Raw genomic sequence first — 26,834 nt, 5'->3', positions numbered from 1 at the left:
AATTGTGATTATTTCTAAAAAATTCTAATATTTTACTCTATTTTTATAGAGACTGACATTTTTCGTTATTTTATCAAAATTATGTGTCTATACCACCCACTGTGAGCCATATGTTCCCTTTTGTAGAAAAAAAAGCAAGAAATGGGACAGAAGTGCAAAGCAACAAATATCTGTCAGCAAGCTCACATACAGCCTGATTGACCTGCATAAAAAACTAATGTGCAACAAACCAGAGGAGTCACGGCTTTGACAATCCACTATAAAAGACAACAATGTGTAGATCCTGTGCTGTGGAAAACAGGTATGTCAAGACTGAGTTTTTGCTTCTGTTTTAACTCAAGTTACTTGACTGTCAACTAACGTGAGTAAGCTTACAGTTTTGTAAATACTAGTCCAAGACACTCCACAAACAAGTTGCAGGGGTGTTTGGTTTTGTTTGTTTGTTTAGGCACTACACAATCCCTAGACTGCAGATGTACCTTCCTGTGACGGTTTTAATTTTGCTAGGTACTAAGTATCAAAAATAAGTTATTTAACCATGCACCCTGGATCATTATATACTCTAACAATCAACAGGTTACCTAAGTGCAGTATACACACACACAGTGAAAATGTTCATTAATAGAATTATCTTGGTATTGTCCTGGATTGGTGGATGTGTGGCTAAGAAAAGGGAGTAGAATTTCAGTTTTGATGCATAAAGGCATGTGGAATATGATCTGTGAAAGCGTGTTTGGAAGAAGGCAGGACTATGAAAGACTGCAATCTTCCTTGAAGTAACACACAAAGTGCGTGCATGCATGAAACAAGGCAAGATCTCCTGCCTCAGTAATTTTTTCTCTTTGTATAGTTACTTCTCAGGGTATTCTGTGCCAAAACATTAAAAATTCTGTGCCAAAAAATTAAAAATTTTGTGCACAATATTTTAAATTTCTGCAGAATTCCGCACATTTTATTTGTCCAATAAATGTGGAGGCTCCAGCATGGCATTGGGGAGCATAGGCCATTGGCTGCACAAAGGTGGGAGATCACCCTGACACAGTGCAAGGACTGGACCTGCCCCAGAAACACTCCAGGGCTCTGCCTCTCCATGCCAGGTGTACCAGGTGTGGGCAGACAGGCTCAGCAAGGCAGGATCCAAGTGTTGAGGGGCTTAGTGTGGGGTAGGAGTTGGCAACCTTCGGCACATAGCCCATCAGGGTAATCCACTGGCGGGCCGCGAGACTTTTTGTTTACATTTACCATCCACAGGCATGGCCCCCCGCAGCTCCCAGTGGCCAATGGAAGCTGTGGGAAGTGGCGGCCAGCATGTCCCTGTGGCCTGCGCTGCTTCCCGCAGCTCCCATTGGCTGGGAACGGCGAACCGCAGCCACCGGGAGTTGTGGGAGGCCGTGCCTGTGGACAGTCAATGTAAACAAACTGTCTTGTGGCCCGCCAGTGGATTACCCTGATGGGCCACGTGTGGCCTGCGGGCCACAGGTTGCCCACCACTGGCCTAATGGGTTTCTCGGTCCTAGATCTGGGTTCTATTTCTTCTTCTGCCACAGACTTATGTGAACCCGGGTCAGATTATGGCCAGATTTTCACAGGCTTTGAGCACTCACTGCTCCATTGGACTTCCATGAGCCAACACTTCTGAAAATTAAGTAATCAGGCTCTAGGCCTCAGTTTTCCAGTTTAAAATTGGGATAATATTCACACAGGTATTGTGAAGATAAATCCATTAATGGCTACGGGGCAATCAGATAATAATACTGTGATGAATGCTATTGAAAAACCAATACATAATTTAAAAAATATATATTATTTAAGGCAAGGTTTGGAAAGTGTGAAGTATATGAAGTGTGAGGCCATATGCTGAATGATGAGACTAAAAATGAACATTAAACAGCTGCCTTATTCACTGATCATTTCCCCTCCTGCTCAGCAACTGAGGCAGGCATCCTGTGCTACTCTTTGCAATCCAATTATTCTTTTAATAACAGAATTGCTATGTCTGGATATAAGTATGATTCCACACAAAAGATATATTGTACGTGAATGCTAGCTTCTTTCATTGGCATTTAACAGTATTAACTAAGTGACATTCTCCAGTAATAACTAGATACTACAAGAATTTAAATTAAGCAACAAAGGGTTTTACATTTCTCTGAATCCCTTCTAAGAGTTTTATCCTACACTCATTGCGTACCCCAAACTTCCATGTATGCAATGGGATAAGCGAGAAATGCAGGATTGGACCTTAAAACAATAAAAGAAAGCCTCACATCTTGTTCTAAAAAAAAGTCAGTTTTGCAGATATTTTTAATTTTGCTTCATTTATTCTCTCATTTCTAAATGGAAGCTTCTGATTTGGGAAGAAACATAAATCTCCAGTGTCTGATTGATACAACAAAGAAAAACATGTCAGAAATGTGGTCAATACAGCAATTCTTAATGTAAATTATTAATATTTTTACATGTTTAAGACTATTTTGGCTTTAACTCTGCTAAGTTCTGATTCCTTAGTGCATTACGTACCCCTACTGATTTGATATCTATTTGTGGATTCCCAAATATAGAGCTATTTTACATAGTTGAGAGGACACTCTGCAAATAGGACTTGTACACTAACGTGTATCATGGATGATCATTCATTATTACATTACAGATGAATCAATTATATCGACAGCTCTGTTTTTCTGGTATGCTGAAGCTTTATGATTCATATCTGTATGTCTACAGTGTATGAGTATGTTGCATATATATATATAATATGAGAATGAGAGAGACAGAGAACACATTTGGTCCTGGTTTGCTTCAGTTCCAAAAATGTAAATGTCCCATTATGTTCATGAGGAAGATGCCTTGTAGCCCTTTTTAAGACTCTCTCAAAATTTTTGCAGGAGAAAGCAATTAGATATGTTATCTGAAAACAATCAGATTTCTTTAAATAATACATTTAAAAGCTTGATGAAAACATTTTCTTCCTCCCACCACAAGAGACAAAAATACTAAAACCATAAAACATATAATCCCAAGGCTAAGATTTTTCTGCCTAAGATTTTTTTTTTTTGGGGGGGGGGGGAGTAGAGGGGATTGCCATTTTTAGCTGCAACAATGTCTTTTGCAATTTGTATCAGGCATCTTTTCAAGTTACAAATACAGTATAAACTTTTCTAGCATTACCAATAAAATTTAGAGATTTAGCACTAAAGTAAAAAACACTTTATCCATAAAAGACAATTTTACAAATTATTTCCACCTACCCGTGCTAGTGCGGTAAGTGCCTGTATGTGCTGGTTGCAGAGGGTCCCCCTGACTCTGGCTGAGACTCCTCATAGGGGGCTTCTGATACACTCTATCTTCATAAATAGGATCTATATGGTGCTCTGGAGACTGCAGCGCCCTTAATTCGGAGCCAAGGTGGCTGTGCTGGCTGCTGTAAGATGCCCGAGACCCAGCTGCAAACAGATTTATACAGGAAATTTAAGAGAGAAAATCCTCCATGAAACAGGATCCAAACTGATGAAAATCATATTTGAAGACAACTCTTGTTTTTAACAAAAACAAAATAAAGAATTTTTAAAATGCAAAGAAAAATAACATGAAATGGCACCAGTGACACAAGTTAATCATCTTATCAGCATCACCCAACTGTCTGCTTTTGCTTCAAAACCTGATTTCCTCAAAACTTATTGGAAGATATTTCAGAGATAAATAAATACTGTGCAGGGCCAATTAAGATAATTTTCTCACACAGGGACTAACAAATGTAGCAAGTTGCCTTATCCAGGGGAACCCGACTGAACTGCCAAATTAGAAATAAGAGGAAAGCCAGAACTAGCTCCACGTTCTGTGTACACATGGTAAATCTACAAATGAAATAAGTTAAAGCTGATGAATAAATGTGTTGTTCACATCATCAAAATAGACCTTCTCACTGCTTCACTTGAAGTATGACAGAGCAGTTATGACTCATCAGCACTTTTGTCCTAGACTGTGTAAAAACCAGACTGCTAGGGCTTTTCACAGCCTAAATCCTCTGGGGATGAATAAATTAAACATACCTTCAGGAAATAAAATATTTTAAAGACGTAGTTAGAAATAAAATACCTTTTTAAAAAGACGAATCTGCATTTTACAAGACTGAAGAGTTTATCCCTATTTTTCTTATTCTAATAATAAAAAGTAATATTTTACTATCAGGTTATTAATAGAGAAACTTGTAAACTTCCAGCTTTGGCAATTAGCCTAAACATTTGTTTCACTTCTTAATGTAAGTATCTTGGTTATGTTTGTCTGCTTTGTGATCTTTTTGCAAGGATGAGATTGGGGGAAGCCATACAAAAGTCTCAAAGCTGACAACTGAGGTAAACAGTGTTCTCATTTTACTAAATATTATAATGCAAGGCACTATACAGATCTGAGATGAAAGCACATTCTCTAGGGTTGGGAAGCTGTTGAAGGTTTAGAGACAATACAGAACAGATTTTTTAGAGGGGTAAAGAATTAGTCCAGTTTCCATCTTTATAAATAAATTACTGATTCTGCCTATATCTGGATTATGCATGTCCGCATTCCCCCCGACATAATCCAATACAAGTACATGATTTAAGAGCATCACTGCATTACACAATGCCCTGCTGAGTGAGTGTGAGAAAGAAAGAAAGAAAGAAAGAAAGGTGATTGATAATTGATTGGTAGATAATCGATCAATCAATCCAGTATGTGATTTGCCATTATCACAGCCATTGACAAGAACTCACATTACCCTCTGCTGTTCTGGATGTCTTACCAAGAATTCCAATGATGACTTTATTTGCAACTACTGTAGATATCAGGAAGTGGTCATGATTACCACAGATGGAGAAAACGGCAATGCATTGTGGGCCAAGTTTTCAAAAGTCTCCAACCCAAATTCTTTTAACCTGATTCTCAGAGAGGATTAATGCCTCCAGAAAGGCTCACCATCCTGCTGGATTGAGCATAAAAATACTAACCTGTTATTGGTGACTTACAAGTTTTTGTATGAACAATTTTGTTTTCCATTTAATTCTATTTGTGTGTGAAAAAATATATATGAAAAACTGAGGACAACATTTTAGAAGCCATTTATCATACTTTCTCCCTATAAGTCTTTTGGTCAGAAAGAATGTGATCTCTGAATGAAATAAATTAACTATAGAAGAAGTATAAATGGGATCCTTTCTTTAGCTAATTTACAAATGAGTGCTGCTGTTCAGAGTGATGTGATGGATTCAGTCCTCAGTCCTGCTCCCATTGAAACTGGGAACTTTTCTACTAACTGGTGTGGCAGCATATCCTAACCTTTTTAATACATTTTAAAATGGTTATACTACTAATTTTGTGGCAGAAGACATAATTCAACTCCTCTTTTAAATAACACTAAAGATTTTCTCTTAATGACCTGTAGTCCTGATTCTACAATCACTTATATACTTGTTTAATTTTAAAAATCACATATTCCCTTTTTATTATTATTTTCATTATAGTATTGCCAAGAGCAGGGGTTGGCAGCCTTTGGCATGTGGTCCATCACGGTAATCCACTGGTGGGCCACAAGACATTTTGTTTATATTGACCATCTGCAGGCACAGCCCCCCTGAAGCTCCCAGTGGCCACGGTTCGCCGTTCCTGGCCAATGAGACCTGTGGGAAGTGACACGGGCCACAAGGACATGCTGGTCGCTGCTTCCTGCAGCTCCCATTGGCCAGGAACAGTGAACCGTGGCCCCTGGGAGCTGCAGGATGCCATGCCTGCGGACAGTCATCGTAAACAAAATATCTCACGACCCGCCAGTGGATTACCCTGATGAGCCGTGTGCCGAAGGTTGCCGAGCCCTGACCTAGAGGGCCATCTGAATTTGGAGCTCCCTTGTGCTCGACACTATATAAACACATAGCAAGTGACAGCCCCCACCCCAAAAGAATTAACAATCTAAATAGACAAGACAGACAAGGGATGGGAGTGGAAACAGACTCAGAGAGCTGAAGTGTCTCACCCAAGGTCACACAGAAGATAAGTGACAGAGGCGGGAACCCCCAAAAATCACTTGGACTACCAATGTATTTGAAGTACCTGCACTAGTGTTTTCAGGATTGGGTTCTGAGTAGTGAATAGTGATTCTTTCCCCCATAATTTTGGGGTTACCTGCTAAAGATTCCCAAATAAGACAAAAAGTCAGTAAAATATCTAATAAACGTTTGGAAAAATAAACACCTCAACACAACATAACAGATATTATATTTTAGAGATCAGGTTTATCACTTTATCAGAATTTATACTTTCACATCAGTTACTTTCATTTGTCTTCATAGATGGTGAGAATTCAAATAAATATAAACAGTTACATTTTATTATCCTTCTTGACAGATTTGAAGCTTTTCTGTTGATGAGCTACTTAATGAAACTACAAAATAATGTTATGTACAGTGCACATCATTTTGCATAATTTGGTAATTATCATTGCACAATTTGGTTGGTATAAATGAGTATCAAGCACACCACTTGTCAAGATGTATACTTGTATAAATCAAGAAATGGGTACTTCCAAGTGATATGAGCCTTTAACATGCAGTAGCAACATGGAACATGATTCATTCCTATGAGATTATGTGTGGTTTTGCTACTTTCACTCCAAATAATCATGTGCCAATATTTGAACAGGAAATAATGGAAACTAGCAGCACTGATTGACTCATGACCTTTTGCAAAACACTAAAGCTTTATTGTGAGACAAAAGGGCAGAACATTCATTTCAGCACTTTAGCCTTGCAAAAAGAACTGTTTTAGAGAGAGAAAGAGAGGGAGAAAAATATGCTAATATTTCTATACTTGTTGGCCTATTAGCATTTTCATTATCCAGTTCCTATTTCCAAGTTTTGTTTTATTTTTTGTAATTATGACCTAGGTTTAATTTGTCAAACAAATTCTAAGTGTGGGAGCAACATGATTTTACTGCACATTTTATTTTAAATTTGACAAAAATAATAAAATAATCAGCTAGCCAAAAGCTATCAGAATAAGGAAAAACAGACACTGGTTTCTGAAGCTTCCATTCCACCCATTAAAAAGTCTATGTGTATGATTTTCAGAGAAGCTGAGAGTTAATGAGAACTGCAGGTGGCTCAGCATCTCTGAAAATCAGCTCCCAGATTTTGATATTGTATGAGACTTTTAGGACCAAAACACTCCCCTCAGAAAAAGGTTACAAAAAACTGCTATTCCAGTCTCACTAAATTTCTGTTGCCTGTCCCAGTCTAGTGGGATGGGTATCAGGTTCTGCAGAGCCTCTAAATTGTACAGAGCTCAAGGATCTAGAAGCAAATCCCATGGACCCCAGCTCATTCACACAGGGGGACAGCCCCCTCAATAGTGCTCCTCTGATCCTCATAGGACAGTGGCATTTATTAAAACATATTTCTGGATTGCTATAGATTGTTTGTTGTCCAATAGAACAGAGTTAGCACCTCCAAACACAGACAGAAACAAATAGGAAACCTGTACAAGTGGCAAAGAACAGGTATAGTATGCTCCCTGGTGCTAACCCCGTAAGTAGGCAGATAGCTGCATTCTGCAACAGCTGAAGCTTTGAGGGTGATCTTTAATGGTCAGTCTAGACCAGTGTTTCTTAACCTGTTTGATACCAGGGTCTGGCTTGTTGCCTTCCTAAACTGCATCAGGGAAATCTCAGGGACCAGCGCCGGTCCACAGACCGGTCATTGAGAAACCCTGCTCTAGACACCATATTGCAGTAATCCCGTCTAGAGGACAAAATGTCTGGGAAAATGTCAAGGTCATGAGATAAGAAAAGCAGACACAAACATCTTACCAGGTATAGAGGGGTGGAAAAAACACTTTTGGTCACTGAGGCCAATTTGGACTCTAATTCGAATGGGGATCCCCATTGTACCCTAAAGATCCTTCCCCTAAATCTAACATCATCGCTGTCCTCTTTGAATCAAACTTCCAGTAACCTACATTTATCCAAATCCCAACCTCAGCAAACCACGGAGATATAAATAATAATATACCATTCTGGATCTAATGAAAACAAGACATAGAGCTGTGTCTCATATGTATACTGATGAACAGCTTTCATATGAGGAGAAATTACTAAGACTAGGAATTTTCAGCTTGGAAAAGAGATGACTAAGGAGGGATATGATAGAGATCTATAGTCTCTAAGGTGCCACAAGTACTCCTTTTCTTTTTGCGAATACAGACTAACAGGGTTGCTACTCTGAAACCTGTCATTATGCAAGGCACTGAATTTAGCCGTATAGAGTGGAAATCTGTCAACTTCATGAAAAAACTCGTACAGATACAGATAGACATCATCTTCCTCTCCAAATGAAAACAGATGGACATCATACCAAAAGGACTAAAGGTAAAAAATCCATTACAATCTACATACCATACAGACTATGCTGACAGCTTGTGCCACACACTCTCAAAGAAACTGCGGAACCACCTGATCAACATCCTCTACAGCAAACAGGGAAAGATTAAGAATGAGCTCTCAAAACTGGATACTCTCATAAAGAACCAACCTTCCACACAAACTTCCTCGTGGCTGGACTTTACAAAAACTAGACAAGCCATTTACAACACACACTTTGCTTCTCTACAAAAGAAAAAGGACACTAAGCTATCTAAACTACTACATGCCACAAGGGGCCACAACAGTGATTCCCGTAACCCACCCAGCAATATTGTTAATCTATCCAACTATACTCTTAGCCCAGCAGAAGAATCTGTCCTATCTCAGGGCCTCTCCTTTTGCCCCTCCACCCCCACGCACATGATACAGTTCTGTGGTGACCTAGAATCCTATTTTCGACGTCTCCGACTCAAGGAATATTTCCAACACACCTCTGACCAACATATTAACCCACAGAGACCTTCCTAACAACACTACAAAAAGAAGGATTCTGGATGGACTCCGCCTGAAGGTCGAAACAGCAGCCTGGACTTCTACATAGAGTGCTTCCGCCAACGTGCACGAGCTGAAATTGTGGAAAAGCAGCATCACTTGCCCCATAACCTCAGCCATGCAGAACACAATGCCATCCACAGCCTCAGAAACAATTCTGACATCATAATTAAAAAGGCTGATAAAGGAGGTGCTGTCGTCATCATGAATAGGTCGGAGTATGAACAAGAGGCTACTAGGCAGCTCTCCAACACCACTTTCTACAAGCCATTACCCTCTGATCCCACTGAGAGTTACCAAAAAAAACTACAGCATTTGCTCAAGAAACTCCCTGAAAAAGCATAAGAACAAATCCACACAGACATACCCCTGGAACCCCGACCTGGGGTATTCTATCTGCTACCCAAGATCCATAAACCTGGAAATCCTGAACGCCCCATCATCTCAGGCATTGGCACCCTGACAGCAGGATTGTCTGGCTATGTAGATTCCCTCCTCAGGCCCTACGCTACCAGCACTCCCAGCTATCTTTGAGTCACCACTGACTTCCTGAGGAAACTACAATCCATCGGTGATCTTCCTAAAAACACCATCTTAGCCACTATGGATGTAGAAGCCCTCTACACCAACATTCCACACAAAGATGGGCTACAAGCCGTCAGGAACAGTATCTTTGATAACGTCATGGCTAACCTGGTGGCTGAATTTTGTGACTTTGTCCTCACCCATAACTATTTCACATTTGGGGGCAATGTATACCTTCAAATCAGCGGCACTGTGATGGGTACACGCATGGCCCCACAGTATGCCAACATTTTTATGGCTGACTTAGAACAACGCTTCCTCAGCTCTCGTTCCCTAATGCCCCTACTCTACTTGCGCTACATTGATGACATCTTCATCATCTGGACCCATGGAAAAGAAGCTCTTGAGGAATTCCACCATGATTTCAACAATTTCCATCCCACCATCAACCTCAGCCTGGACCAGTCCACACAAGAGATCCACTTCCTGTACACTACGGTGCTAATACGCAATGGTCACATAAACGCCACCCTATATCGGAAACCTACTGACCGCTATTCCTACCTACATGCCTCTAGCTTTCATCCAGATCATACCACACAATCCATTGTCTACAGCCAAGCTCTACGATATAACCGCATTTGCTCCAACCCCTCAGACAGAGACAAACACCTACAAGATCTCTGTCATGCATTCCTACAACTACAATACGCACCTGCTGAAGTGAAGAAACAGATTGACAGAGCCAGAAGAGTACCCAGAAGTCACCTACTACAGGACAGGCCCAACAAAGAAAATAACAGAACGCCACTAGCTATCACCTTCAGCCCCCAACTAAAACCTTTCCAACGCATCATCAAGGATCTACAACCTATCCTGAAGGATGACCCATCACTCTCACAGATCTTGGGAGACAGGCCAGTCCTTGCTTACAGACAGTCCCCCAGTCTGAAGCAAATACTCACCAGTAACCACACACCACACAACAGAACCACTAACCCAGGAACCTATCCTTGCAACAAAGCCCATTGCCAACTCTGTCCACATATCTATTCAGGGGATACCATCATAGGGCCTAATCACATCAGCCACACTATCAAAAGGTCGTTCACCTGCGCATCTACCAATGTGATATATGCCATCATGTGCCAGCAATGCCCCTCTGCCATGTACATTGGTCAAACTGGACAGTCTCTACGTAAAAGACTAAATGGACACAAATCAGATGTCAAGAATTATAACATTCAAAAACCAGTTGGAGAACACTTCAATCTCTCTGGTCACTCGATTACAGACCTAAGAGTGGCTATCCTTCAATGAAAAAGCTTCAAAAACAGACTCCAACGAGAGACTGTTGAATTGGAATTAATTTGCAAACTGGATACAATTAACTTAGGCTTGAATAGAGACTGGGAATGGATGAGTCATTACACGAAGTAAAACTATTTCCCCATGTTATTTCTCCCCCCCACCCCACCCCCCACTGTTCCTCAGACGTTCTTGTTAACTGCTGGAAATAGCCTACCTTGCTTGTCACCATGAAAGGTTTTCCTCCTTCCCACCCCCCTGCTGCTGGTGATGGCTCATCTTAAGTGATCACTCTCCTTACAGTAAAAAGAAAAGGAGTACGTGTGGCACCTTAGAGACTAACAAATTTATTAGAGCATAAGCTTTCGTGAGCTACAGCTCACTTCATCGGATGCATTTCTCCTTACAGTGTGTATGATAAAACCCATTGTTTCATGTTCTCTGTGTGTGTATATAAATCTCCCCTCTGTATTTTCCACCAAATGCATCCGATGAAGTGAGCTGTAGCTCATGAAAGCTTATGCTCAAATAAATTTGTTAGTCTCTAAGGTGCCACAAGTACTCCTTTTCTTTTTATAAAATCATGACGGGTGAGGAGAAAGTAAAAGAAGGAAGTGTTATTTAATCCTTCTCGTAACACAAGAACTAGGGGGTCACCAAATGAAATTAATAGGCAGTAGGGTTAAAACAAACAGAAGGAAGTATTTCTTCACATCATGCATAATCACATTACTTCTTTTTTCCCTGTGTGAAATTCCCCTGTTACAGCCACCAATCCTCTGCTGGATCACTGGACAGGGCTCTGAGAGATCTAAGGTTATGCTCTGAACAGCTAGAGTTGAGCAATGTAATGCATTCCCCTCCTCTCTAGGGTCTAAGAGCTCAGTACAGCCCCTGGATCCTGTGGAGAACATTAGGGTTTGTGCTATGCTTATACTATTTTAGGTATGAGGTATGTGGGAGATAAAATATGTGGCTGGAAGTGAGACAGTGGTTTAAACCAAGGATTCAGTTAGGTCTCATTTGGTTCTAGGAGCCATCCTGGAATGTTCATTCAACAGTGGGAGGACCACCGTGAGTAGACTCATCAGTTGGCGGTGGTTTGATCTGGGCTGGCTGAAGTTGCCGGAGATGGTCTCTCCAGATTCCAGAGACTGATTCATCAGCAATAGAGGTCCGGGCTGCCAAGATGGTGGCAGAGAGACCAGACTGGGACATTGGACTCCATGGGTTATAAAAAGGAAGCCTGAACTGGGTTATGAAATGAGACTTGCCAGGACTTAAACAGGACAGTAGATCCTGCCAGCTTATTAGTGCCTGAGTTATTCATAGGTTTTAATCATAAAGTACAAGTTTGTTGATTGAAGTCTGGAGTGCAGCTGTGGTGAAGGGGGATTTCTGCAGTGGGCTTTAAAAATACTTGCCATACCTAATGGAGACCCCCATTCACGGGGATAGGGTCATTGAAACAAGTGAGGAGAGGCAGAGGAGCCCTGAGGTAAAATTTCTAAGTGAGAAACTTGATAGTGGCAGCAGGTAACCAAGACTTGGCCATAGGAAACCGATGAAACATACACACGAATCATCACTAAAAAGTTGGATAAAATATGCATTTGAAGGGTTAGCAGTAGCCCTCCATTCCAAACTCTTGCTCCAACAACAAACCTCCATTCACCAAAGTGGCCTGTTCACCAGGTGTATGATATGGGAACCCCATTAATGAGATATGATTTGGCTCAATGTTGGTTACTTTAGCAACACACACCAGCTAGTCTCTATATTCCCATCTGAAACATGTTTCTCAATAACACATTTACTGAGTATAACACTTAGGTAAACGCCACTACACACATCTACTCAGATGCTCACTGGCTACATGTGATTTTCATAATGTTTCAGATGACTCAAAGTTCCAAGTGCAAAACTTAGCACGATGTGATGTAATGCAGTCTGGAAAACTGGGTTCATAAGGCAAAGACTGGAACTTCTTTGATCTCCATTTTTAAGTTTTTCATGAGACATAGAGTATGGTTACTTTTTTCAGAGTAGCAGCCGTGTTAGTCTGTATTCGCAAAAAGAAAAGGAGTACTTGTAGCACCTTAGAGACTAACAAATTTATTTGAGCATAAGCTTTCGTGAGCTAGAGCTCACTTCATCGGATGCATTTTTACTATTTTACTATTTTTACTATGCATGGTTACTATTATTCATTGAATGTGTATGGATAATTCAATATAAATTGTAAAAGTAGATGTCCCATTACAGTATGCCCATAGGTGAAGAGACACAATGACTCATACACAAAAATAAAAAGGACTGCCGTGTTTTCTAGCTTTGGAATGCAGTATGCTCTTTCGTGGAGTGATATACGTCACACTGGGAATTTTGACCTAAATGGCATCCCACAGGTGAAAATTCATCGACATGCCTATTTATTCTATGAGAAGCATGTCATGAAATGCTACTGTACTTACAAAAAAAGTGTACAATGCATGCTAGCTAAGTAAATGTATTGTGGTTAACATGTACCTTTTGCTTGGAATACTCAGGAACAAGATGTGAGAAATGGGGAACTGCTATATACAGCAGAAGTCTCTTTCAGTGACTCTGACATAGTAAAACCTCAGTTTATAGACAAAAATTCCAAACTACTTCAGTGCATTGCATTCTGGAGACTACAATTCCAGTTACAGTATATCTCAATTTATAATGTGATATTAATCCGTGAAGAAAAGGAAATTGGGTGACCCATTTCTCTATAAAAACTTTTCACAATAGTCCTGATCAGACATATACTATGCCAGCTCAACATTTTTAACTCTTGAAGTTTTAACAAATGATCTTTTATTTATCTCATACTTCTGACTTCAGCTATTAAACTTGTTTCATTATATGCAATAAAGAAACAATGAATACTAGTTGAGAACCAGAGACAAGCACATAGAAGAAAAAATGTCAGCACATACATAAGCATAGAAACGGTTGAAATATAGACCATACTTGATAGCAACACTAATACAGAAACTTCACCCAAATCACGATCTGTACATCCACATCTTTCTCTCACATGAAAAAAAGAGATGACATGTATATGATGTACCATAATGGTGATATAATCCAGGGACAAATCCTGACTCAGACAAAATTCCCATTGACTTCAGTAGCAATTTTGGCCAAATAAGAACTGAATGAGGATATCACTATTTGACTCATAGTGCACAGAGATACCACACAGCTAAATTTTTTAGATATGTCAAAAAATAGAATAATGCTCTTAATGTGCAGCATGCTGGGGACCAAGAGACCAAGGAGAGAAGAAAGCATAGTGAACCCAAGCATTCAAAATGAATACAAGTTTTAAACATTATTTAAAGGACAGATAGTTAAATTAACCAGTAAGACACGACAGGCCATATGGCTGAACTAGCTAATGCATGCATTGGGTGTGTCACCTAATGCCTCCAGCATACCCGAGACATGTATTAAACAGAACAAGCAATATGGTCTGGAGTGCCTTCTTCTTAAGTGGGTATCTTTGCTCCCAAAAAGTATTTCTCAGCAATTTAAATAAGTTAAAAATATTTCTACACCATGTATATTAGTTCTCATTTTTTAAACATATGGTACATTTGATACTTAATGTTTCCACTTTATTTATTTAAGGTTTTGAGAAGCTGCATTTTTTTCAGCCCTCCTTTTTGGGGGACTGCTCCTCTCACACCTTATACAAACTCTTACTGGTCTGAAAAGCCTGATCACATGCAGTGTTTTTTTAAAATTCAAGTTAGGTTTTTGATACATGTGATTTCTGGAGGTTTTTTGCATTTTGCATCCCCCTGCTCAGTTCTGGTTCATGCTGTACTATTACACCATAACAAAGTCAACACATCCTATAATATACAGGTTCTTGGGTTTCGAAGAGGGACTCCTGCCTGCCTGCCTCCCTCCCTGCCCAGTTTCTGTTAGATCCCCTGTGTAAAGCCTATTTACTCATGCATTGTGTGTGGTTTGCACACAGTTGACCCCCAGTGCAGGTGGTTTGTTTTGTTTGTGTTTATAGGCTCTTTGCTGGCAAGCAAACAGTCAGACAATGATTTCTATGGCAGGAAAAATATCTTATCTATAAAACAGATGAAAAATGCATTCAGTTTGTTTTATTCTCAAGCATGATCAAAGGAGAGATAGATTTTTTTGAAATGCATATGCATGCAATGTCTCAAGATCATAGGATAATAGATACAAATTCATAGAATTTTAATAAATTCTCATAAAATGTCAAGTATAGTTGATTTAGTACAGATTATCTATTTTGCAGCAAGTGTGGTAAAGATTTTACATATGGGATATAATATGAAGCTCCTCCAAACATACAGCATTCTGAACTTCTTTGGTCTGAAAATCAGGTTGGAAATCTCATTTTCAATTTCATTTCAAATTTTCAATACACATTGGTTTATAGTGCAAAAGCAGTCTCTCTCATTGGACTTTAATACTTGCACATCAGGTGCTAAAAAGTGAAAAAAAATTAGGATTTAATAAAAATTCTAATGCTAAACTTTTTGAACCTGAAAAAAAAATTAGCATGGTTCATTTTGTTTTGGATCAAGTTTCAGGACAAATTGTTTTCACCCATATGTAAAACCTTAATCTGCCATTCTGTGTTAAAAATAAACAAAGAAAAAACTCCTAGATGTGTTTCCATCAGTTTTTTATATTTACTTTTATAATTCCTCAATGCTTTTCTGAACTGCAAACCACTATTGCATCTTTTTAATTCTGTACCACTACCAATGCAGAAGCTTTCATAAAAAGAGTCAGTACATTTATATTTTGTGGAAGCCTTTTCTTTTCCAGGTACTGTCCTCATTCTGCTCAAAAGCATTCACCTACTTAAAACATTTCATCAAAAATAAATGTCTACAGGAAAAGGAGAAATGTGACTGGGAGCTAAAATGAGGTAAGAGGTAGAGATAGCCAGCTACAGACAGCAGATTAAAAATCACAAACAGGTTTGGGGAGATCATTTCTGTTTCATTTCTGAGACAGAGAGCTGAATTTGGTGGGGGGGGGGGAGGGGGAATAAAAAACAAACAAACACCAAAAAACCATCACTACCCAACAACAAAAAGAAAAGGAGTACTTGTGGCACCTTAGAGACTAACAAATTTATTAGAGCATAAGCTTTCGTGAGCTACAGCTCACTTCATCGGATGCATCCGATGAAGTGAGCTGTAGCTCACGAAAGCTTATGCTCTAATAAATTTGTTAGTCTCTAAGGTGCCACAAGTACTCCTTTTCTTTTTGCGAATACAGACTAACACGGCTGCTACTCTGATACCCAACAACAGCAATCTGCCTTTACTGAGACAGAAAATAAAAGATAAAGGCATGAAATATAGCTTTTTACTGGGTTGGCAGTTCATTTTTCTCCCCCATTCTTTCAAACAAAAACCCAAACCTCAATTTTAAGTTAAATAAAACCAAACTTTAAAAGGCAGTATTGTGCATAACTGGAACAGACACCAATGTTTTCTAATGTAAATCAACATTTCTAACTTTCCTTTCACTAGCTGCTCCAGCTCAAGGTTGAGTTCTCCAGAGACAGCATGGTATTAGTAGACAATGATGCCAGGCAACAGCATGGATGTTGTCTCGGTGGTTAACCACTGCTCCATTACAGTTTCTGACTTCAAAATAAAATAATGTTATGATCCCAGAATAGAACTTATTGTTTTGGCTTAATGCCTGTTTGTTTGTTTTTTATCTCCACAAAGATAGTAGTAGTAATAATAAATAATACATAAATAAAATAATAATAATAGATTTGACTCAATTTTGAAGCACAAAAGCTTGTTTTGCAACATTAGCTCTTTCTTGCTTAGACAGACTGATGTTATTGCAATGCATTCAGCTCAGGAAGTGTAGAAATAGAAAGATAATCATAGAATCATTGGCACCTTAGAGACTAACAAATTTATTAGAGCATAAGCTTTCGTGAGCTACAGCTCACTTCATCGGATGCATTTGGTGGAAAAAGCAGAGGAGAGATTTATACACACACACACACACACACACACAAACCTGTGTGAAACCATGAAAGTAAAACTATTTCCCCATGGTATTTCTCCCTCCCACCCCACCCCCCACTGTTCCTCTGATATTCTTGTTAACTGCTGGAATTAGCCTACCTTGCTTGTCACCATGAAAGGTTTTCCTGCTCCCCCCCCCTGCTGCTGGTGATGGCTTATCTTAAGTGATCACTCTCCTTACAGTGTGTATGATAAACCCATTGTTTCATGTTCTCTGTGTGTGTATATAAATCTCCCCTCTGTTTTTTCCACCAAATGCATCCGATGAAGTGAGCTGTAGCTCACGAAAGCTTATGCTCTAATAAATTTGTTAGTCTCTAAGGTGCCACAAGTACTCCTTTTCTTTTTGCGAATACAGACTAACACGGCTGCTACTCTGAAACCTGTCATAGAATCATTGACTTTAAGGTCAGAAGGGACCATTATGATTGTCTAGTCTGACCTCCTGCACAACGCAGGCCACACAATCTCACCCACCCACTCCTGTAACAAACCCCTAACCTATGTCTGAGCGATTAAAGTCCTCAAATCATGGTTTAAAGACTTCAAGGTGCAGAGAATCCTCCAGCAAGTGACCCATGCCCCTGCTGCAGAGGAAAGCGGAAAACCCCCCAGGGCCTCTGCCAATCTGCCCTGGAGAAAAATTCCTTCCCAACCTCAAATATGGCGAACAGCTAAACCGTGAGCATGTGGGCAAGACTCACCAGCCAGACACCCAGGAAAGAATTCTCTGTAGTTTCTCAGATCCCACCCCATCTAATATCCCATCACAGGCCATGGGGCATATTTACTGCTAAAAGTAAAAAATCAATTAATTGTCAAAGTTAGGCTATCTCCTCCATAAGATTATCGAGTTTAACCTTAAAGCCAGATAGGTCTTTTGCCCCCACTGCTTCCCTTGGAAGGCGATTCCAAAACTTCACTCTTCTGATGGTTAGAAACCTTCATCTAATTTCAAGTCTAAACTTCCTGATGGCCAGTTTATATCCATTTGTTCTTGTATCCACATTGGTAATGAGTTTAAATAATTTCTTTCCCTCCCTAGTATTTATCCCTCTGATATATTTATAGAGAGCAATCATATCTCCTCTCAGCCTTCTTTTGGTTAGGCTAAACAAGCCAAGCTCTTTGAGTCTCCTTTCATCAGACAGGTTTTTCATTCCTCAGATCATCCTAGTAGCCCTTCTCTGTACCTGTTCCAGTTTGAATTCATCCTTCTTAAACATGGGAGACCAGAACTGCACACAATATTGCAGATTAGGTCTCACCAGTGCCTTGTGCAATGGTACTAACACCTCCTTATCTCTACTGGAAATATCTCGCCTGATGCATCCCAAGATTGCATTAGCTTTTTTCCCAGCCATATCACATTGGCGGCTCACAGACATCCTGTGATCAACCAATACTCCGAGGTCCTTCTCCTCCTCTTTTACTTCCAAGTGACGCATCCCCATTTTATAACAAAAGTTTTTGTTATTAATCCCTAAATGATGACCTTGCATTTTTCACTATTAAATTTCATCCTATTACTATTACTTCAGTTTACAAGGTCATCCAAATCTTCCTGTATGATATCCCGGTCCTTCTCTGTATTGGCAATACCTCACAGCTTTGTGTCATCTACAAACTTTATTAGCACATTCCCACTTTTTGTGCCAAGGTCAGTAATAAAAAGATTAAATAAGATTGGTCCCAAAACTGATCCCTGAGGAACTCCACTAGTAACCTCCTTCCAGCCTGACAGTTTACCTTTCAGCGTGACCGATTTTTTAACCCCTTTAACCAGTTCCTTATCCACCTTTCAATTTCATGTTGATCCCCATCTTTTCCAATTTAGCTAATAATTCCCCATGTGGAACCGTATCAAATGCCTTACTGAAATCAAGGTAAATTAGATCCACTGCATTTCCTTTGTCTAAAAGATCTGTTATCTTCTCAAAGAAGGAGATCAGGTAGGTTTGGCATGATCTACCTTTTGTAAAACCATGTTGTATTTTGTCCCAGTTACCATTGACCTCAATGTCCTTAACTACTTTCTCCTTCAAAATTTTTTCCAACACCTCGCATACAACAGATGTCAAACTAACAGGCCTGTAGTTACCTGGATCACTTTTTTCCCCCTTTCTTGAAAATAGAAACTATGTCAGAAATTCTCCAGTCATATGGTACAACCCCTGAGTTTACAGATTCATTAAAAAGTCTTGCTAATGGGCTTGCAATTTCGTGTGCCAGTTCCTTTAATATTCTTGGATAAAGATTATCTGGGTCCCCCAATTTAGTCCCATTAAGCAGTTCGAGTTTGGCTTCTACCTTGGATGTGGTAATATCTACCTCCATATCCTCATTCCCATTTGTTATGCTACCATTATCCCTAAACTCCTCATTAGCCTCATTAAAGACAGAGGCAAAGTATTTGTTTAGATATTGGGCCATGCCTAGATTATCCTTAACCTCCATTCCATCCTCAGTGTTTAGCAGTCCCACTGCTTCTTTCTTTGTTTTCTTCTTATTTATAGGATTATAGAACCTTTTACTACTGGTTTTAATTCCTTTTCCAAGGTCCAACTTTACATGGCTTTTGGCCTTTCTCACTTTATCCCTACATGTTCTGACCTCAATAAGGTAGTTTTCCTTGCTGATCCCTCCCATCTTCACTCCCTGTATGCTTTCTGCTTTTTCTTAATCACCTCTCTGAGATGCTTGCTCATCCAGCTTGGTCTACAACTCCTGCCTATGAATTTTTCCCCTTTCTTGGGATACAGGCTTCCGATAGTTCTGCAGCTTTGATTTAAAGTAATCTCAGGCCTCCTCTACCTTTAGATCCATAAATTCTTCAGTCCAATCCACTTCCCTAACTAATTTCCTTAAGTTTTTAAAGTTAGCCCTTTTGAAATCAAAAACCCTAGTCACAGATCTATTTTTGTTTATCCTTCCATTTAGTCTGAACTGAATTAGCTCATGACCGCTCGAACCAAGGTTGTCCCCTACAACTATTTCTTCTATGAGATCCTCACTACTCACCAAAACCAAATCTAAAATGGCATCCCCTCTTGTTGGTTCAGCAGCTACTTGGTGAAGGAATCCATCAGCTATCGCATCTAGGAAAATCTGAGCCCTATTATTATTACTAGCACTGGTCCTCCAGTCTGTATCTGGGAAGTTAAAGTCTCCCATGATCACACAATTCCCATGAGTATTTACTTCATTAAAAACATTAAAAGAGGGCTCTATCCATATCCAAATTGGATGCTGGTGGTCTTTAGCACACCCCAAGCAGTATCCCAGGAGAAGCTCTAGTAACTTTGTTCCTCAATGTAATTTTTGCCCAGACAGACTCCATTCCATTATTTCTTATTTCTTTACAATCTATCTCATCATTGATATACAATGCTACTCCACCACCTTTGCCTTTATTTCGGTCTTTCCTAAACAGCACATACCCTTCAATACCTGTAGTCCAGTCATGACTATTATTCCACCATGTTTCTGTTTTCCCTATAATATCTGGTTTCACTTCCTGCACCAGTAGCTCTAGTTCCTCCATTTTGTTACCTAGGCTCCTCGCATTAATGTACAAACATCTTAATTTTTGCTGTTTGGCTTTGCTCACATTCTTTACCCGATTGGGCACAGACATTCTACCACTAGTATCACCTATTACACTGGTATCTACACTACCCTTCCTCCTTATGTCCATTCTCCTACCCATGGCTGTATCCTTTCTTACTTTGTTTTCTTCCCTTTCAATGTTAAAATCTGGCATGGAGATTACCTGGACATCTCCCAACCATCTCCCCCAAATTCCTAATTTTAAAGCTCTCTTAATCAGTTGTGCCAGCCTCCATCCTAGAAGTGTATTTTCCTCCATACTCAGATGAAGTCCATCCCGAGAGAACAGTCCTCTGTTCATGAATGCTTCCCAGTGGTCATATATCCCAAAGCCCTCCTTATAGCACCACTGCCTGAGCCATCTGTTGATCATCATAATCTTGTCACACCTTTGTTGCCCTTCTCTAGGAACAGGCAGAATAGCACTGAAGATCACCTGAGCCTCGATTTCCTTAAGCACCTTCCCCAGCCTGGAATAGTCTCCCTTGATACGTTCCAGTGAGAATCTAGCCGTATCATTTGATGACACATGAAGGACAATCAGTGAATTCTTTCCCGCTCCCGTTAGGATCCTCTTCAGTCTCAGGTCCACATCCCGTATCTTAGCACCCAGCAGACAGCACACCCTTCTGTTCTCTGGATCAGCTCTTGTTACAGGCCCGTCTATTCTTCTCAGTAAGGAGTCCCCAATCACATAGACCTGCCTTCTCCTGGTGATGATGTAATTCTCCGGTCTATCCCCTGTTCTCTCTGGCTGCAAGTCTTCTCGATTCCTATTGTCCTTTACAATCCTCTTGCACCCCATCCTGTATCCTCCTGGGGCTAATATTTGGTGTTGTTATCTCCATTGACTCTTCCCCTCTTCCTATAGGACTTGGTGCTCTTCTCTTCTTTCTTGCCCTCTCACCTTCAGTGACCACCTGCTGTGCCCCTTCTTCATTTTCCAACTCCTCAAACCTGTTCTTGAGCTCTATTTCTCCTTCACTAGCCCGTCTTTTCCTTTGCCTGGTTCTCTTAGTCACATGCTTCCACTGTCCACTTTCCTCACCCAGCAGTCTCCCTTCAGAGTTCTTTGGTCCTGCTTCCATCTGCAAGTCTGAGCTTTTCCCTTCAGCCTCATCGTGTCTTTGCTCCATCATCCGCTCGAAACACCTTCTAAATTCAACCAGAGTTTCCACTTGCATCTCCAATCGTCAGGTCTTTTCTTCCATCAGTTCTTCAGGCAGCACTTCATGCAGACAATAAATTCTTTTCAGGTGCCCCCTCCAGGACCATGTACATGTTGCAGCTTCCACATTCAGTCATCTTCATTGTGTCTTCCACTGCTTGGGTCGCTACCACTGCTGCCTCTGTATCTGTCACTGCCTTCTCACCTAAGTCCTGTTAGTCCGGGAAACACAAACCAAACCAAAACACCACCCCCAACAGCAAAACAAACCCCCAACAAGCACCAAAACACTGCCAGACCATCACCCACTCCCTTCACTAGCCTGTCTGTTCCTCTGCCTGCCTCTCTTAGTCTTCCCCCAAAACTCCCCTGTTTACAGCTCTGTTTGCTGGCTCCTGTGCCGCTGCAGCTGTCTGTGCCACTGCCTGACTGGCTGGCTGGCTACCTTTATAGGACCCCTCGTCAGAGAAGCCCCACCCCCTAACCAGGGCTCAGCTTCTCTCCCAGCACACTGCCCTTACCAGCCTCTACATATAGTAATACAAATACAAATACATACAAATAGCTTCTCCTCCAACAGAATGTTAGCGCATACGGCTGAATATACCCTCAAGAACAGGTATACAGTGAAGAAAACCACAGCATGTCTTGTAGATCCTACAGTTAACAATTCTTCTGCAAGAATTGCAACTCAGTAAAGGAAGAAAAGTGTGTATTTAGTATCTAAGAGCCAGTTCTTCCTCTCCCTCGGACAAACCTGTACAGGGTACAAAAAAAAAAAAAAAAGATCAATAACTCCGTTCTGCCCAAGAAACAATGAGGTCTAAGCATCCAACCTTCACAGATCTCTGCAGAGCTCAAGAGAGCCTCCAGAGGCCAGGGCTATGTGCACAAAAGCCTAACTGGTTTCAAAACAGCCAAGCTATCCAGTAACCCAGAACTACTATTCTGTAAAAAAGAAAAGGAGTTCTTGTGGCACCTTAGAGACTAACAAATTTATTTGAGCTAAGCTTTCGTGAGCTACAGCTCACTTCATTGGATGCATTTGGTGGAAAATACAGTGGGGAGATTTATATACACACACAGAGAACATGAAACAATGGGTTTTATCATAACCACTGTAAGGAGAGTGATCACTTAAGATGAGCTATTACCAGCAGGAAGAAGGGGGGGAAGGAGGAAAACCTTTTGTGGTGATAATCAAGATGGGCCATTTCCAGCAGTTAACAAGAACGTCTGAGGAACACTGGGGAGTGGGGTGGGGGGAGAAATACCATGGGGAAATAGTTTTACTTTGTGTAATGACTCATCCATTCCCAGTCTCTATTCAAGCCTAAGTTAATTGTATCCAGTTTGCAAATTAATTCCAATTCAGCAGTCTCTTGTTGGAGTCTGTTTTTGAAGTTTTTTTGTTGAAGGATAGCCGCTCTCAGGTCTGTAATTGTGTGACCGGAGAGATTGAAGTGTTCTCTGACTGTTTTTTGAGAGAGTGATCACTCTCCTTACAGTGATTATGATAAAACCCATTGTTTCATGTTCTCTGTGTGTGTGTATATAAATCTCCCCACTGTATTTTCCACCGAATGCATCTGATTAAGTGAGCAGTAGCTCACGAAAGCTTATGCTCAAATAAATTTGTTAGTCTCTAAGGTGCCACAAGTACTCTTTTTTTTGTGAATACAGACTAACACGGCTGCTACTCTGAAACTACTATTCTGTGTAGACTATGAGAACGTGTTCTGTTTGCAAGCATGTGTTCTAGGCCTCTGAAATTGCACTGTTGAAGTTCAGAACCTTATATTTCATTTAGGGGTGCTATAAGAAAAAATAAGTAATATGTGTGAGTTTATTTTGTAATTTGGTTTTTTTGGGGCAATAGCCTTAAAAATTATTGTTTAAACTTATATTTTATTAAAATTATAGATAGAGGACCATAAGATAGTATGTATGCTTTTACATAAAAGTCATCTTTGATGTAATGTTAATTTAAAACTTTTTTCCATAAAGGCTACTAGCTAAACATTCAGATGAGACCACTGATTTCTATATATCACTAAGAACCACTGTGTGGTTCTTTTGTGCCTTTCTAGGGAATATAGGCTTCATTAACTTTCAACACCCCACTCAGCTCAATGAAATAACAGTTTTCTTTAGCGATCCACCAATAATTCGGTTAATAATTTGGGTTACCATTACATCTAAAATATAATTCATAGTACATACACAACTTTTGAAGGATAATTACATGTAAAGAACCTTTTCAAGATGATCTATCTATATAATATTATTGCAATTATGCGACTAAAAGAAAACTGGAACATAGATTAGCCTTTGTTAAAATATAGACAAATTAATTATGACTATTTGTTAAACAGCTCCTATTGTATTACTGAAATTTTAAAAATGCAATAAGCAGATAAAATAATCTACCTATAAATACATATAGCAGCCTCCATTGAAGGTTTAAAAGTAATCTTATATAAGAAAGTAACATCACCATAGAATTTAGAGGAATACCTAGGTATTCTATCAAATAAAGGGAAGTTTAGCAAGTATAGGTAAATAAAAGGAATAGTGAAATACTGAGGTCATGCCAATTTATCTAAAGGAAATTGTCAGAAAAAAATGTACAGAGAAAATAGACTATGGCTCTCACTTTTCATCCATTTTATTTGTTCATACAACACCTATCGCCCTGGCAGCTATAAACTTACTACACATTTTACAAAAAACACCCTCACAAAAATATCACTTGCATAAAACTACCCAAAATAAGTCCGACTGAGGACACAAACCTGATGGCTACAGAAATGGCACCACAATTGAGTCATTTTTCTAGTAACAAAAAGTCAAAAACTAAAAACAAAACAAAAATCAAACAAAACAAAATCAGAATAAATACATCTTGCATTTCTTGCACTGCCACAAAGCTCACTAGATTCTGGTTGCAGCTGATGGTATGGGAAGGAAATTCTAGAGGGGGGGCCCTAAACGGAGAATGAGTTCTAATGTTCTAAAGAGTTCAAGTCCCGGAACTAACACCAAGAACTGTCCATCTAATTTTAACTAGCATAGTAAATGTTGCAATGGGGATTTTGTGTCAAAAACTCTCTTTCAAAGAACTGGGTCCCACCTGAATCTTTCTGAACTTCAGTGGTTATCACAAGCACTCACAATTGCACTCAGAGCAAACATGAAGACAGACTTCTGACAATGTGTTGTGTATTCACTGCAGTTTGCCATACTCATTATATGGACAGCTGTATTCCACTTTAGTGGAAAAGGAGAAGCTGAGGTACTATAGACCAGTCAGCCTGACCTCAATACCTGCAAATGTACTAGAGCAATGTATAAAACATTCCATTTGCAAATACCTGGAGGATGAAGGGATGATCACCAGCAAGCAGCAGGGACTTACCAAGAAGAAATCATGCAAAATCAGCTTGATTTCCTTCTTTTCCAGGGAAACTGGTTTGGTGGATAGGGAGAATGCAGAGGACATAATATACCTTGACTTTAGCAAGGCTTTTGACCCAGTCCCACATGACATTCTTGTAAGTAAGCTGGAGAAATGCAGGCTCAGTAGAACTACCATTAAGTGGATACATAATTGGTTAAACAACCACAAAAAAAGAATAACTATTAAGTAAATAATGTCCTAGTGAAAGGAGGTCTCAAGTGGGGTTCCACAGGGATCTGTTCTGGGCCCAGTGTTATTTAACATCTTTATTAACGAGCTGAATGTAGGAATAGAGAACATACTGATTAAATTTTCAGATAACACAAGGGGGGGTTGCAAACACTTTGGAGGATACAACTAAAATTCAGAGAGATCTTGATAAATTGGAGAACTGGACTATACATAACAAAAATGAAATTCAATAAAGACAAATGTAAGCTGCTAGACTTAGGGAAGAAAAACCAAATGCACAAATACAGAATGGGAGTTGTGGTGGATCACAACCTCAACATGAGTCAATGTGATTCTGTTGCTATCATAAATATAAAGGGAAGGGTAAACACCTTTAAATCCCTCCTGGCCAGAGGAAAAACCCTTTCACCTGTAAAGGGTTAAGAAGCTAGGATAACCTTGCTGGCACCTAACCAAAATGACCAATGAGGAGACAAGATACTTTCAAAGCTGGAAAGGGGAGGGGAGAAACAAAGGTTCTCTCGGTCTGTGTGTTGCTTTTGCCGGGACCAGAGCAGGAATGCAAGTCAGAACTCCTGTAAAGGGCTAATAAGCAATCTAGTTAAATATGCGTTAGATTCTGTTTTGTTTAAATGGCTGATAAAATAAGTTGTGCTGAATGGAATGTATATTCCTGTTTTTGTGTCTTTTTGTAACTTAAGGTTTTGCCTAGAGGGATACTCTATGTTTTGAATCTGATTACCCATTAAGGTATTTACCATCCTGATTTTACAGAGTTGATTCTTTTACTTTTTCTTCAATTAAAATTCTTCTTTTAAGAACCTGATTGTTTTTTCATTGTTCTTAGATCCAAGGGTTTGGGTCTGTTTTCACCTATGCAAATTGGTGAGGATTTTTATCAAGCCCTCCCCAGGAAAGGGGGTGTAGGGTTTGGGAGGACTTTGGGGGGAAAGATTTTCCAAGCGGGCTCTTTCCTGTTATATATTTGTTAGAGACTTGGTGGTGGCAGCAATAAAGTCCAGGGGCAAAAGGTAAAATAGTTTGTACCTTGGGGAAGTTTTAACCTAAGCTGGTAAAAATAAGCTTAGGGGGTTTTTCATGCAGGTCCCCACATCTGTACCCTAGAGTTCAGAGTGGGGAAGGAATCTTGACAGTTGCAAAAAAAAAAAAATGCAATTTTGGGTAGCATTAACAGAGGTATAGCATGCAAGTCATGGAAGGTGATAGTACTGCTCAACTTGGCACTGGTTAGGCCTCCAATGGAGTACAGTATTCAATTTGGTCACTGTTGTATAAAAAGGATGTAGGGAAACTGGAAAGGATCCACAGGCAAGATACAAAAATGATCAAAGGGATGTAAGCCATATGAGCAAAGGCTGAAGGAACTGGGTATGTTTAATTGGAAAAAAGAGGAGATTAAGAGGGGGACATGACTGTGATCTTCAAATACTTGAAAGGTTCCATAAGGAAGATGGAGAAAACTTGCTGTCTCTTGCCACAAAGAGCAGGACAAGAGGCAAAGGGTTCAAACTACAGCAGAGCAGA

General features: G+C 39.8%; 1 protein-coding gene across 14 annotated transcripts in view; it reads right to left on the bottom strand.

The window, feature by feature from the left end:
* The window catches only part of CTNND2 (catenin delta 2), a 1,224,220-nt gene that overhangs the window by 457,834 nt on the left and 739,552 nt on the right, over positions 1 to 26,834 (bottom strand). For all 14 annotated transcript variants that reach the window (XM_038392622.2, XM_043508458.1, XM_038392619.2 and 11 more), the window contains one exon: positions 3,249 to 3,443. In XM_038392622.2, coding sequence (XP_038248550.1) covers positions 3,249 to 3,443 — 195 coding nt within the window. The remainder of the gene's footprint in view (positions 1 to 3,248; positions 3,444 to 26,834) is intronic.

The sequence above is a fragment of the Dermochelys coriacea genome, chromosome 2, assembly GCF_009764565.3.
Source record: "Dermochelys coriacea isolate rDerCor1 chromosome 2, rDerCor1.pri.v4, whole genome shotgun sequence".
Classification (NCBI taxonomy): Eukaryota; Metazoa; Chordata; order Testudines; family Dermochelyidae; genus Dermochelys; species Dermochelys coriacea.
This window is presented reverse-complemented; position numbering and strand designations above follow the sequence as displayed.